General features: G+C 37.5%; 3 protein-coding genes across 7 annotated transcripts in view; all 3 read left to right on the top strand.

Moving 5' to 3' along the window:
- The window catches only part of LOC124458537 (TNF receptor-associated factor 6-like), a 58,197-nt gene extending 49,550 nt beyond the window's left edge, over nt 1-8,647 (top strand). For 4 of the 5 annotated variants that reach the window (XM_047008531.1, XM_047008530.1, XM_047008532.1 and 1 more), the window contains 5 exons: nt 1,692-1,763; nt 2,464-2,541; nt 3,389-3,677; nt 5,378-5,591; nt 6,703-8,647. In XM_047008531.1, the coding sequence (XP_046864487.1) occupies nt 1,692-1,763; nt 2,464-2,541; nt 3,389-3,677; nt 5,378-5,591; nt 6,703-7,033 (984 nt within the window). In that variant the 3' untranslated portion in view covers nt 7,034-8,647. Of the gene's footprint in view, nt 1-1,691; nt 1,764-2,463; nt 2,542-3,388; nt 3,678-5,377; nt 5,592-5,671; nt 6,190-6,702 lie in introns of those variants that run through there. The other variant, XM_047008534.1, reaches the window with a different exon arrangement.
- Nucleotides 8,648-8,815: 168 nt separating this feature from the next.
- LOC124458536 lies at nt 8,816-11,836 on the top strand. The gene is made up of 2 exons (XM_047008528.1): nt 8,816-9,561; nt 9,609-11,836. Exon 2 carries the CDS (start codon nt 9,817-9,819, stop codon nt 11,827-11,829), a length of 2,013 nt encoding a protein of 670 aa, XP_046864484.1. The 5' UTR covers nt 8,816-9,561; nt 9,609-9,816; the 3' UTR covers nt 11,830-11,836.
- A 108-nt stretch (nt 11,837-11,944) lies between these two features.
- On the top strand, nt 11,945-14,184 carry LOC124456893. Its single transcript, XM_047007201.1, has 2 exons — nt 11,945-11,981; nt 12,026-14,184. The coding sequence occupies exons 1-2, from the start codon at nt 11,945-11,947 to the stop codon at nt 14,182-14,184; spliced, it is 2,196 nt and encodes a 731-aa protein (XP_046863157.1).
- The last annotated feature ends 238 nt before the right edge of the window (nt 14,185-14,422 follow it).

Genomic DNA, 14,422 nt, shown 5'->3' with positions numbered 1-14,422 from the left:
GTGAAGAAAATTCTCCATTTACGTTGAATAAAAAGCATTTTTAACCTAGTGGCTTTCGCTGTATCTCTCACGGCTCACTTTATTACCCACGTATGCATGCCAATATTTATACCCAAGCAAAGAAAAGGAACTGCTCAAATTGGAATTTCCTATACATGCAGAAGATTTAGCTTGTCAAAAACCTTTGCATTCTGTTTCTGTTTCCATAAGTAATCAGCTATGTTTAGCCATGTTAAATGAAATGTGCCGAGAATCGTTGCGAAGAATATTTGACATATATGATCGTAAGTTGGAGTTCATTCCAGTACCACTTAGTGAGGGAAGAATTATTCATTGGATGAGAAGAATGTGGATAAGTTGCGTAATTATTGGTGCAAAGCTGAGAATCAATGTCGTATGCTGTGGAATGATGTTAGAATTTTTGAAGAAGGGTACTCCCAGAGCAAAATAGCTAGTGAATTGCTTAGCGGTCAAAGAATTGTCACTGACACGTTAAAATTATGCTTCATAAAGAAATCCCAAGAGTAAATTGTTGGACAATGTCCACACTTCTTGGAGGAAATTGTCTCTTGATAACCTAAAAGCTTGGTAGATAACATGGCTTAAGTGAGCCCAACCAAATACTAAACGTTTCAAAAGTTGTAACATATTTTATATAATTGATCTTTTCCGTAGAGTGATTAACAGGGATAATTTGCGAGCACTCTTTCTACTAGATGTATAGATCATTATCATTATTCATTTCTTTAAAAATCTATTGCTTTCACAGTGAGGGAAAACAAATAAATGAGTAGCAGGACTAAATAGTCGGGCTGGCTTCGCCACTGCATACAGGGATTCAATCAGATGCTTTCACTGATTTTTGTTTTGTTCATCATATTGAGAATTCATTTGAGTAAGAAGTGCTATTAGCAAGAATTTATACCACAAAACATTATACATTGGATCAATTGACTTTTAGTGCCCGGCCCAAAGAAAACACAACATGCGACTGTAGACAATGTTCCTCAATAACAAAGAAAGCGATAGCAAAAGTTTTAATGTTTGATGGCAGCGAGATCTAGTTGTCCCGCGTTCTCGTCCTGCAACTTCTTTATGTTTAGGTATTTCTGTAAATAAAAAAGACTGTTCAGATCGCCATTTAAACCTTAGGAAATATCACTAAGAAATTCTAAAGAATACGCTAGAGAAATAGAAGAAAAATTGTAATGTTCTCAAAGCCAGAAATCTTTCAAATTAACAAGATGAAAACCTTTGGAGCCATCAAAATTAACTGCATTTCTTTAATATCGATAATTTTTATTTACAGCAGTTGATTAAGAATCAATCTTCCTTGTTATTACCATTTACAACGCTATTGAGTTCGACCAGACTTCTCTCGAAACCATTTTATTAGTCTTAAAGACATGCAACACAGAAAAGAATCGCATAAAGACGTCTGATAATTGTTGGAAACAAGTATTACATAGTATAAGTCACAAGTATATACATGCTTTACTGACACTTTTTATTTTCGCAGTTATTATTTGCCATAAGGCTTAACTTTCGTAAAATGTACTCATATTTTCAAACATCCGATTTTTGCAAATTTTCAGTAGTCAAAATTTTCTCGCTCTTATGTTAGTATATTCCGAGGTAAATTCATGAATCAAAAGTTAGTTTCACTCCAGTTTCGTGTTTTGCTATTTAAGGATCACCTTGGGAAATGCCAAAAAGTAACGGTCACTTGCCCAAATTGTAACAAAAAAATGCTTCGAGAAAAGGTATGTTGTGGTATATATATTAACAATTGACAACTTATTGTAGAACATGACATAATATATACTACACACGTCAGTGCGACGTGCATGGCAGAAAGCAACTTATTGAGAGAAAAGTATTGTTTGTTATTGATCATTCACTTCAAATGATTTAGAGACTTATGTATAGATAAGGATATCGTAAAGCGTTAAACTCGAATTATATGAATAGCAATCAATTGCAAAGTGTATAAGGGGATTTAGTCAATGACATTGTCACTTAAAACTGAACTAGGCAAAGCTTCTACAAAGTCTAAATTGTCTCACAAGATAACAATTTGCATAAGTTGCACCTTTGTTAGAATTGTGATTCTGCGCAATCATTTGATGAACGCCTGGCAAAATGGAAATATGTAAATTAAAGTTGCTACGTCATATGTCCGATATAAGTCTGATATAGAGGCCCTAAGATATATCTTAGGGCCTCTATTGATAACAAGTGCATTTAGCACCTGACAGAGCTACCCTTTCTAAATAAAAATTTCATTCATTCATTCATTGACGTGGCATAGGATGTTGGCGCCCAAACTGAGATAAATGTGGTTGTGTCTTACCTCGTAAATTTAATAATTAAATTAAAATTACTGGAACGCCTGCATGTAACTGTTAGTCTTGCTCACTTAGTTTGTGTTACAATGTGTTTATATTCTTTGTTAAATTATAGTTGAATTCTGGTCACGAGAAGGAATGTCCGAAAGCAAACATTTTTTGTGAATATCGAAATATTGGATGCAAGTGGTCGGTAAGTGTCGACTGAGGAAAGTAGTTGCCGGAAAAGAAATGTTTTGCTTAAAATAATTAGTCTATTTCTCAAAATTTCACAAAAATTGTGGTACTTAAAGATTAATCTCTGCTCCAGATTGCTGAGGTCAGAAGAAGGTGTTTAGATCATGTTTTTTATTGACAATGATTTTATTTTCAGGACAACAATGGAGCCTCGCTTTAGTACCATCCCATGCAAATGCATTTCATCACTAATAAATATATTTATGAAAAAGATGTTTAAAATATTTATGTAGGCAACATTACCATCGTAGACATCTTAAATTGCATTTTATTGCCCATAAGAGGATTAAGAATACTTTTTTTGTTTACTAAGCTTTTCATACTACATGTGAATGTAGTATGAAATGTAGTGTGAATGTAGTGTGAATGTAGTATGAAGCTTTTCATACTTTCATGTGAATGGATAGAGATGAAATTTAGGATATAATATGCAACATCCATATTTACTCTAGGAATAACGAGCAAGTTTTGCGTAGCTGTTAAAAATGTTGTTAAGAAGGTGGTTTTCCATTAAGCCATATTTTTACCTTAACCTCATTGTTCCACAATGACCTGTCTTTCGAGTCGCCATTTTTCACTTTCATACATAGTTGTCATGCTATACATGGTACTTTTTCTGCTTTAATGATAGCACTGACTCCATCACTTGCAAACATATTATTAGCCCTTGCATCTATAGTAAGAAAAGAGGAAAAAAATATTTTCTCCTAAACACAAGGTTTAATATAAAGTATTTTGATTCCCATTAAAAAATTGACCAAACTATCTGACCATATGTAAACGTGTCTTGACTGTCTCTACAGGGTCAAAGACATCAAGTGCAACACCATCTAAACAGTGACATGAAGGAGCATTTATCTCTGATGAATGTTGCCTTGGCTAGTTTATTGTCTGCAAATGGCCGCGAAAGGAATCGACCAGCCTCCAGAGCAGAAGCTAGTACGAGTGCTGGCGCGAGCAGCAGCAATGCTGCAGATACGATTGACAGAAACTTGGAGGAGTTCAACCGCCTTGTCAAAAGAAATAACGATCAAATTAACGCGTTGATGTTGAGAACTGAACAAATTGAACGATCTTTTCGAGATCTTACCGGTAATTTATTAGTGGGTGCAGCTTTGGAAAAATAAATTAGATTAGCTTAATTGATTGGAAATGCAAGTGTAATGTAATTTATCTTACCTTGCGTTTTACTTACCTTTAAAGCTCGACACGCTATTGTGGTTAATCACCGAAATTGGGAATGATCCCTGCATTTAAGTTAACTGTACGTGTAGAACAAGATGAAAGTGACTTACATAAAGTCTCGTCTTATAGCTATAATAATCGTTCTACGTCACCATCAAATAAGCGCTGCATCTTATGAAGCTTTTTTTTGCCGCAGTCTACCAAGCCACCATTTCTCTGCGTAAAATAGGTAACTTTGTAGAAAGATTTAGGTTTGTTGCTTCAAGGGTAACCCATTCTAATAAAGTTAATTCTTTCTACGAGGGGTATAAACAAATGAACAGTTTGGAAAATGTCGGGAAAATCATCAGCTCACAAGATTTGTGAAAACTTTTGGTGGAAAGAGGTAGATGGACTACGAATGGTGTCTGTGATTGTGGACTTGTTACAAATACTTATTTTTAGTATAAGAATTTTGTTGTTTAGAAGCACTTTCGATACAGCTTTCGCACAAAATCTATTGAAATAAGCAATTGAACCACACAAGGTTGAAATATGGCACATATTGTTCAAGGTGAAAAGGTGTCAGGAAACCAAACCGTACGCGAACGCTAGGCATCCAAATTGCATATTATTTTGTGTTTTTCTTTTAAGAAATAAAAGATGTTTACTGTGTTTGCACAGGCTTATGCAAACTGAGGAGACTTTTAGGAGAACTTGAGAGCAGATCAGTGTAGCCCGAGACCGAAGGTCGAGAGTTTTCACAAACGAGGTTTGCATAAGCCAGTGCAAACACAAAAAACATCTTTTATTTCTTTTATAAAATAACAATAATGCGAAAAAAGACAAATATTTAATTTTTCCTCTATAATTTATTCATAACCGATTTTCAAATTCTCTTTATAAGAGCCAATCAAAATAAAACATTTCAAAGGGGAAAAGTTACATTATTGTATGCAAACAATTACGATGGCTGGCGTAAGTTTTAAGTAGATTTTCTTTGGCGAACGAGTCAACAATTCATCGTTTGCAAGACGTTTCTAAACAAAAATACGAACACTGCTAAAAGCAGTGGCGTAGGCAGCCGCAAATTTGGTCCTGCCTTTTTAATTTTTCTGTGTTCACTCACTATAAAAACAATAGCTTTCTAAAGAAATGAAAAATGTTAATGATCTAAAATTTACAGAGCAGGATGAATATCCTAACAACTTACTTACACCAAAGGTTTTTGCAAATCTTACGTGCTGATGAGTTTTGCGACATTTTCCTGACTATTTAGTGGTTCCCAGAGGTGCAACAAAAGAGGGATCGTGGAAAATTCATGTTTTGAATGCTAATTCTAAAAAAAAACGTGATTGAATGTTTTTTCAATTTTCCGTCCATCCTACATATTGTTTCTGTGTATAAAAATATGCTTGATATCCAAGCTACATTAATCGTTGATTTAAAAAACATATAAGAGTATATTTGTTTGATAGGCTTTTCTGTTCTTATTTTTCAAAATAAGCAACAATATCTTTCAGTTGCGTATCTTTTCACAATAGCGATGTCCTGCATGAGAATTAGTCACCATTCTTCATTATATTTATTCGATTTTTGTCTTATTAATATAACATTTTTACTTCAAGCACGTGTTGACAGACAGCATAGAGAAAATGAAGCAGGTTTGACTAGTGTTAAGAACACGATAGTTGATTTGGAAGCACGGATGTGTAATGGCGTCTATCTTTGGAGGATCACGAACTACCCTCGCCATCGAGAAAACGCAAGAGAAAACGTTGTGACAGCTTTACACAGTCCTCCTTTTTACACCAGCTTCTATGGATACAAATTGTGCTTGAGGTATATTTAAAATGCTCTTGGCCTCTACTAATTTTCCCAGACACTTGAGTTTACTTTACACGAAGGATTTTCTTTAATAGGTGGAATTTCTTCAATACTCATGTCTGTACAACAACAGTAGAAACGAGCTACGTAACATCCGTTTTGTTTTGACTGTAGTCGTTGCTATCCTTTTTCAAATACTGATATAAGTGCGTATAGCGTTAGCCTTTATTCCAGCCAGTTGACTAGAATTTGTTGCGTTTTCTAACCACTAAAATTACATGACGTTATTTCTGAGTAATGGAATTTGAGTTAATTTAGTCTCACGAATAGACGTCGTTGTATTTTAGTAGTTAGAAAATTTGACAAACCCTATAATGAACTGACTGAAATAATGACTCACTGATATGTGTACTAAATTTGATACAAATATCGTTACCGAAATTGAAGCCCTGTATTTGCTCCTTTCCATACGGCTTACGTCAGAGGTATATTGATCGCACTTTATTGTACTTTTGTTTAACAAAATCACATTTTTACATATTTTATTCTTTTGCCTGAGTCATTACACAAAAGAATGGTAAAGTGGACTAATACACGCAATTATATGACCTGACTTATCGCTTCAATTTTAAAGCCACTTTTTAAACCTGGTGCCTTAGTCACTCTAATATCACTGGGCTTATTATATATGATTAGGTCGCTCGGATGGGCGGGATTCAAACGATTTTGAGGAGTAGAACGCAGATCGATCCAAAAACGTTGCGTTACTGTAAATACCTGTTTTAGTGCCGAGGTGCTTATAAGATTTTCTCCGTCCTAATTGGAGCGGCGCTTCACCGCGAGATGCGCTTCAAAAGTAATTTTACCTTAATATTCATCCTAAATATTTTTATTGCAAAAAAAACGATATGATAAAAACCGTTTTCATGATGTTTAGTGTCAACGAATATTGTGTCACTTAGATGGTTGTACTGATTCATCAAGACTGGACAAGTCGGATAAGTGCAACGCTTAATATTTATTAACCGGTCTCTTGATCATGCTACTGTTTTGATTTAGACCATCAATCAAACTTTATGCTCTATAGTTGTTGACAACATACTAAAACATGTTATTGACGTTTAAGAATCAACCCAAATGGAGTAGATACTGGCTATGGTTCTCACGTGTCTTTATTTGTACACATGATGCAAACTGAGTGGGATGATACGCTTGAATGGCCTTTCTCAGGACGAATTTCTTTATCCATTCTCGATCAAAGCGATGGCGGTGATTATAAACGTCACATAAGTGAGACATTAGTCACAAGACCAAACCTACTGGCATTTCAGCGACCGACAACGCCTCGCAATCACAAGGGTTATGGTTATGTTGAGTTTGCTCACGCCGAAACGCTACAAGACCGACAGTACCTAAAGAATGACTGTCTTTTGATTCGGGTCCAAGTATTTCAATAATCAGTAGGTTGGATTACAGATAGAATGTGGTGTGTATGTGAGTATTATTATGGAACTCTAAATGTAGTTTAAAATCATTAAGTCTGGTCTTTATTTGCGACATAATCGCCAGTGAGGATCAGGCAGATGGAAGCGGAGAATGAAAGCAGATCGTGACATAAATCTTGCGTGGAACTTTGCATTTATATTTTGCACTCATGTATTAGTTTTAGTAAATTCAGTCTCGTTAATATTTAATTCAATAATATTCAATAATGATGCTATTTAAAATTCAATAATAACCATTTTTAAAGTGAGAATATTCAAAAAATTAACTGCGATTTGGAAGCTGCATTTGCCAAATTTCCTGAAATTTCATAAGCTTGAAACGCGTGCCACAATCATTTCTATTGCATCATTTTTTTGACAAGCTTTTTTAAAAATTCCTCTCTGTAGCATAGTTCTCACTCTAAAAAACGGTTATTATTCACGACAAATTAACCATTAAAAGAACGAGGGGGAATCCAATTGCCTATTTTCAACAAACCATTATGCGAATCTTGCGCGCTAATAAATTTAGCAGCGTTTTTGCAACTGTAAGCTTTTTCCATACAACTTGTATCGCTCCACATAGTTGATTATTGAAAAAGATCACTTCGACTAATAGATGTGGTTGAAAAGTCAGCGTTAATCTTTGTAATCAAGTCCAGTGCTTACCCAAAAATTTGCAAAACAAATATATATTACGAAACACACTCACAAGACCGAAAAAGTGGATGAAGCCTATTTCACAATTTTATCAAAAAGAATCGCGATAGATTTATAATTGAGTGGGCTAGGGGGCTCATATTCTTATGTTCATCATGCAAAATCCGTAATCACCATTGATTTCAATGGAAAGTATAGTAAAGTGGAACATTCATACATATATGAATATTCACCCCACCAATTATCGATCTTCTGCGTTCAGTGATTAAACATCAGGCAAATTAAATAAAACTGACATACGTCATGACTTAAGGTCAAATGGACGAACAGGAACATTGTCGTGAAAATTGCTGTTGAAAAAATTATAATGTAGCTTCGTCAACCTTCATGTTTAATCAATCCAACTTGCTGTTATATCAGTCTAAAAATGATGTTGCAACCTACTCGAATTCCAGTATTCTATACAATCTCATTTTCTTGTGTCTTGATGTAGTCCATATCATATGGATTTTACAAGATATTGACTTTCGTATTGTGTTTCGTTTAGTATCATCAAATTGTTCTGTATCATAAAACTTTTTGTATGTCTTCAGTTCATTAGAGATCACTTTGTTTCCCTAAAAAAAGCACTTCCGTTTTGGGAAAGCCAATATGCAGTTCTGCTTTCTCCTTCTTTACATTGATACTTTTTAACTATATAATAGTGCTATAAAACCAGTGTTTACGTGGTCTGAAAAATATTGAAAGCATGAAAACAAGACAAAAATAACAAAAACTTTGTTAAATGTTAAATGTTTGGTGAAATTTTCTCGTAGAATGACCAATAATTTTTAGTGTAATTTTTTGTTTTGCATTTGTACTCTAAATGGATGTAAATTATTATAAATTGTAATAAACATGGGCCGTTAACTATGTCATGTAGTAAAATGCGACCGAGGAAGTTATACCAATAAGTAGCCTAGCCGGTTGACTTTACACTATACCGGCGATTCATTCATCACGACATCTTCATTTGCTTTAAAGAGTTAACTGTTCGTAGTAAAAGCTTATTAAGCTGATAGATTTCGTCTATTTGATTGTGTTTCTGACGTTGAACAATTTCATCGTTTTTTAATACAAAGAATATTCAACCAGCTACGATAGCAATCCGGTATAGTGTGAACGGGGCCTTACTTTAGTTCCGCTCAGCAATTTTTCTCTGTTCAATCACGAAAGGAATAATAATGATCTGTTCTAACATTTTTTAGAACAGATCATCATTATATGGGCAGACTGCGCCAATGAATACTTTTTGATAGAACACAAAAGATTAATTGAAACCCATGTAGTATCCTGTTTCGTCTGTGTAAACCGCTTTGAGCTCAACAAAATCAATCAATCAATAAAAGAGAATTTGCAAAATGAATACAAATTTATAGTTAAATAGTATTTAAGCAAAGAAATAAAAGATGTTTTTCGTGTTTTCAATGGTTTATGCAAACCTCGGAGACGTTTGTGAGAACTCTGGAGCAGATGCAACACTCGACCTTCGGTCCCGGGCCTGCAATGATCTTCTTTCGGGTTCTCCTAAAGGAAACATCTCTTTTTCTTAAATAATTAATTATTTTTCAATTGTAGTCCGTAATGAAAAAGAATCAGAGTCCAGATTAATTTTTTGGAAGAACTCAATTCAATTATTCAAATACTATGATCATAGTATTTTGAATTTTGTTCATTTGCTCTGTTGCAAATTATGTTAAAGTTGTGTTGGGTTTCAATTGTACATTCGGGTACGTTGGGGACGATAAGGAACAATATAGAAAACATATGTGGAACGGAAGTAGAGAGAGCAGAGAACGGAAGTGAGACAAGTGATGGAGGCGAGACAAGTGATGGAGGCGAGACAAAGATGAGACAAGCGAGAGAAGCGAGATACTTTGAGGAGTAATAATAAATTTGTTTAAGAAACCAAAGTTTGTGATTGTGATTATTCTTCGTGTTCCGAATACATTGGGACGGAGGTCAATTTTCGGAATACGTGGCACCTACCGACGAAGGATTGTTATTGTGATAAATTGTGAAAATATCGTACGAGATATTACGCGTCCCATACAAACATGGCCAACGACGAAGCAAAACTCAACAAAAAATTAACTCAACTAAAGTTATCTGCTCAAAGAACAGCTAAAATATTAGATTCGGGAAAGCAAGAAACTATCGATCGACAACTGAACGCACTCAAAACAACTATAAACGAAGCTGACAATTTTAAAAGAGCTGTAGAAGCAGCGAAAATCGAAAGAGAAGACGACCTTGAAGAAATCAGCGATTGGAATGCGGAAATCGAAACAAAAATAAGCGAAGCCGAAGACGAAATAAACAAGCTACAACACTTGCTGAACAATAGGAAATTAGAAGAGGAAAATCACGCTCGCGAGGAGCAACTTAAATTTGAAGTAAAGCTTCAAGAAACAAAGGCTCAAGTAAATGCAAAAATCCAAAATTCAAAGTCCGGGGACTCAAAAATAAGTGATGAAGGTATGTCGGTGAGATTGCCAAAAATAAATATTACGAAATTTGAGGGGGAATACATGGATTGGCCCAGATTTTGGGGACAATTTACGGAGACGGTGGACAAGTCAAATATAGCTGCCATCAACAAATTCACATATCTGTGTGGTTTCCTTGGGCCCAAAGTTAAGCGACGAGTAGAATCATTACCCTTTACCACCGAAGGATACAATAGAGCAAAGTCAATTTTAAAAGATCAGTATGGGAAGAATTCGGAAATTATAAAAGCTTACATAAAAGAGATCATGGACTTGCCTCATATCTCCGGAGCAAACCCGAGAAAGATTGCCGAATTTAGTGAGAAGTTAAATCACAGTTTCCAAGCTTTGGAAACTCTGGGTAAACTGAAGGATGTCCAAGGAAATGTTTCCATGACTCTAGACAAACTCCCAGCCATACGTGGGGACCTTGTTAGAAATGATCCAGAATGGGAAAGTTGGGACTTTTCCAAGCTCACTGAAGCAGTCAGACAGTGGACCAGGCGAAATCCAGTCTGTGAGAAAGAGTCAGACACACCTGGATGGAAATCTAGAAGGTCAGAGAAAGTCTTTCATACTAAAGAAAAGGGGATGTGCGTCTACTGTGAAGGAAATCATAAATCGGGGGAATGTAAAGTAATCAGTACTGTCAAGGAGAGAAGAGCAATTTTAGTCAAAAAGAAACTTTGTTTCAACTGCACAGCAGGACAGCATCATGCTAACGCTTGCCCCAGCAAGTCATCATGCAGAAATTGCCACAAACGACACCATACGAGCATATGTGATGTCACCAATCGAGAAGAACCACCGAAAACAGGTCAGACTGTGTTGACTACAGCTGGATGTACTGGTGAAGGAATTTTCCCCATTCTTGTTGTCAAGATAAATGGAATTACATGTCGTGCATTGATCGACTCAGGGGCTGGAAGCTCATACATATCTGGTAAACTTGCATCTATGCTGAGGGTGAAACCAATTGAGACGCAAACCACTAAAGTTGACATGCTTCTAACATCAAAAACAACAAGACTGGAAATCTATGAAGGGGAAGTTGAAGCAATAGACAGTGATTATTCAATGAAGGTGAAGTTGATCAAGGTGGAGAAAGAAGAGCTACTCACAGTGGACAATCCACACTATGAAAACTTACAAAGAGAGTTTGAACACCTGAAGAATGCAAAATTTGTTGATAATGATCAGAAAGCTCAATTACCTGTCCATATCGTTTTGGGAAGCGGGGAATATGCACGGATAAAAACTCGCACGAATCCACTAGTGGGAACTGAGGGGCAACCAATTGCAGAAAAAACAAAACTCGGATGGTTTGCCATGAGCCCTGGTGTGGAACCAAACAGTAAAAGGATGTTGCTTACCCAAGTTTCGCAGAAGGATTATGAAGATCTCTGCAGGTTGGATGTGCTGGGCCTAGCGGACACTGCTGAACACGACCAATCAATGGTGTATAACGAATTCAAAGAGCAATTAACGCGATCACCGGAGGGCTGGTACGAGACCGGTCTTCCATGGCGCGGAAATCATCCACCTCTCCCATCGAACAAAACAGGAAGCATCAGAAGGTAGGAATCTTTAGAGCAACGATTACAGCGAAAGAAATTGACTGAAGATTTCAACGCAGTAATCCAAGACCAAAAGCACCATGGCATAGTTGAACCAGCAACTAACGTAGCAAAAGGTAATGAATTCTACATACCTCACAAAGAAGTCGTACGCGAGTCAGCGCAGTCCACTAAACTGAGAGTGGTGTACGATGCATCAGCAAAAGCTTCACCAGAAAGTCCTTCTTTAAACGAATGCCTGTATGCGGGACCTTCGCTAAATAACAAGCTGTGGGAAGTGCTGGTAAGAGCGCGAAGTTTCCCTGCTGCAATCACTGGGGATATTCAAAAGGCATTTCTCCAAATTCGTGTACGCGAAAGTGAACGGGATTCTTTACGATTTCACTGGCGACCAGATCCACAGGCTGATGTAGAAGTACTACGGTTCACGAGAGTATTGTTTGGATTGGTTTCTTCTCCATTCCTACTTGGGGGAGTTCTCGAAACACATTTGGATCACTGGAAAAGCAAAGCTCCAAACGCAGTTGAGGCTCTGAGAAGGTGTCTGTACGTTGATGACATCATTTCAGGAGGATGCACTGTGGATGAAGCACGGAAAAGGAAATTGGAAGCTATTGACATTGTGGATGATGCAACCTTTATCCTTCATAAGTGGGCATCAAATGCAAAGGAGTTGGATGAAGGAAGTGTTAACAAAAATGAAGAGCAAACAGCGGCCAAACAACAATTTGGGGTGCAGCCAACTGAGACGAAGATCCTGGGTACAACGTGGAATAAAGAGAAAGATACGTTAAGTGTACAAATAGGGCATTGTGGGAAATTGCCAACGAAGCGCAACATTTTAAGTCGACTGGCGAAGATTTATGATCCAATGGGAATTGCATCCCCTCTGCTTTTGCAAGGCAAACAAATCTACCGAGAGGTGTGTGACCTGAAATTACCTTGGGATGCGGAATTAATTGGTAAACTGAAGCAGAGCTGGGAGAAGTGGGAAAACACCTTACCAAGCGAAGTGACCGTGCCAAGAGCGGTTCTGTCGTTCCAAGAACCCGTCTGTAGTTTAGAGATTCAGGGATTTGGGGATGCCAGCGGTGAAGGTTTGTGCGCAGTCGTCTACACGGTCGCTAAACAACCATCTGGAGTTACTCAGGAATTACTGGCAGCGAAATCAAGACTTGCCAAAAGAGGACTGACTATCCCGAGGTTAGAGCTTGTTGCAAGTCATATGGCCGCAAATTTGGTCTCGAATGCTAGCAATGCGCTGAGACACATTCCACACAGAAAACACTGCTGGTCAGATAGTACTGTAGCTTTATGGTGGATTAAAGGAGAGGGTGATTATAAACAATTCGTGTCGCATCGAGTGGCAAAAATCCGAGCTTCTAATGAGATGGTGTGGCATCATGTGCCAACAACCGACAATCCGGCCGACCTCGGAAGCAGAGGTGGCAAACTGACCGAGATGTGGATGAAAGGTCCTGCCTGGTTATCAGAGCGTAGTCTTTGGCCACCAGATCTTATAGTCAAACCGTCGACTGACTCCCAAAGTGAAGCAAAGGCGACGAGAATAATTTTGTGCACGGCTATCCAGCGGTCAGACTTGGCAATATTCAGTGATATTCTTGAAAAACATCCATTGCGAAAGGCGATTCGTATTGGGGCCTGGGTGAAACGATTTATTGATAATGCTCGACAAAACAGAGATAATAGAAAGCACGGGCCACTGACATCTGAAGAAGTGGAAGAGCAACACATGTCATGGATAAAAATGGTACAAGCCGGAGTCGCAGAAAACCCAAAGTCTCAAATGGATCTGATTCAGTTAAATGTACAACCCGACGATGACGAGATTTTAAGATGTCACGGTCGGATACAAGGAAAGTTCCCTATTTACTTGCCTGATGACACTCTATTCAACGTGAAGTTAGTGGAAGATGCACACTTGGAAACACTCCATGGGGGAGTTATACTTACGATGGCAAAGGTCCGAGAAAGGTATTGGGTTCCTCGGCTTCGTCGATTAGTCAAAAGGCAAAGGAAGAGATGCTACAGATGCAAGAGATTCACGACCAAACCGTATCAAGCTCCAATACCTGCTCCTCTACCAAAGACTCGAACAGAAGGAACCACACCGTATAAAGTCATTGGTGTCGATTTCGCCGGTCCGATTAAGTATAAAGTCAAGAAAAATCAAGGAAAAGCCTATCTAGTGCTCGTTTCCTGTAGTTTGACGCGAGGAGTATATCTTGAATTGTTGAAGAGTCTTGAGACAACTTCTTTCCTGCAAAGTCTAAAACGGCTCATAGCAAGGCGAGGTCGTCCTTCGCTGATCTATTCGGACACTGCAAAAACGTTCTAAGCTGCAGCAGCATGGTTAAAGAGAGCAATGCAAGACGAGAGGTTTCACAGCGAGCTCAGTAAACATAGCATTAAATGGAGATTCAATCTGTCCCGCGCACCCTGGTGGGGAGGCCAGTTTGAGCGATTGATCGGTGTATTCAAATCATCATTTTACAAAATCGTTGGTAAAGGACTTCTGAAATTCGATGAACTGGCAGAAGTTGTTCTGGACGTAGAAATTTGTATGAACAATCGAC

This window comes from Xenia sp. Carnegie-2017, unplaced genomic scaffold (assembly GCF_021976095.1).
Source record: "Xenia sp. Carnegie-2017 unplaced genomic scaffold, XeniaSp_v1 HiC_scaffold_6, whole genome shotgun sequence".
NCBI lineage: Eukaryota > Metazoa > Cnidaria > Anthozoa > Malacalcyonacea > Xeniidae > Xenia > Xenia sp. Carnegie-2017.
This window is presented reverse-complemented; position numbering and strand designations above follow the sequence as displayed.

Bases quoted from the DNA above. Each gene is read 5' to 3' on its own strand.
- LOC124458536 (XM_047008528.1), top strand. From the start codon at position 9,817: ATGGCCAACGACGAAGCAAAACTCAACAAAAAATTAACTCAACTAAAG.
- LOC124456893 (XM_047007201.1), top strand. From the start codon at position 11,945: ATGAATTCTACATACCTCACAAAGAAGTCGTACGCGA. The intron at 11,982-12,025 runs GTCAGCGCAGTC...ACGATGCATCAG, and splicing joins CACAAAGAAGTCGTACGCGA to CAAAAGCTTCACCAGAAAGT.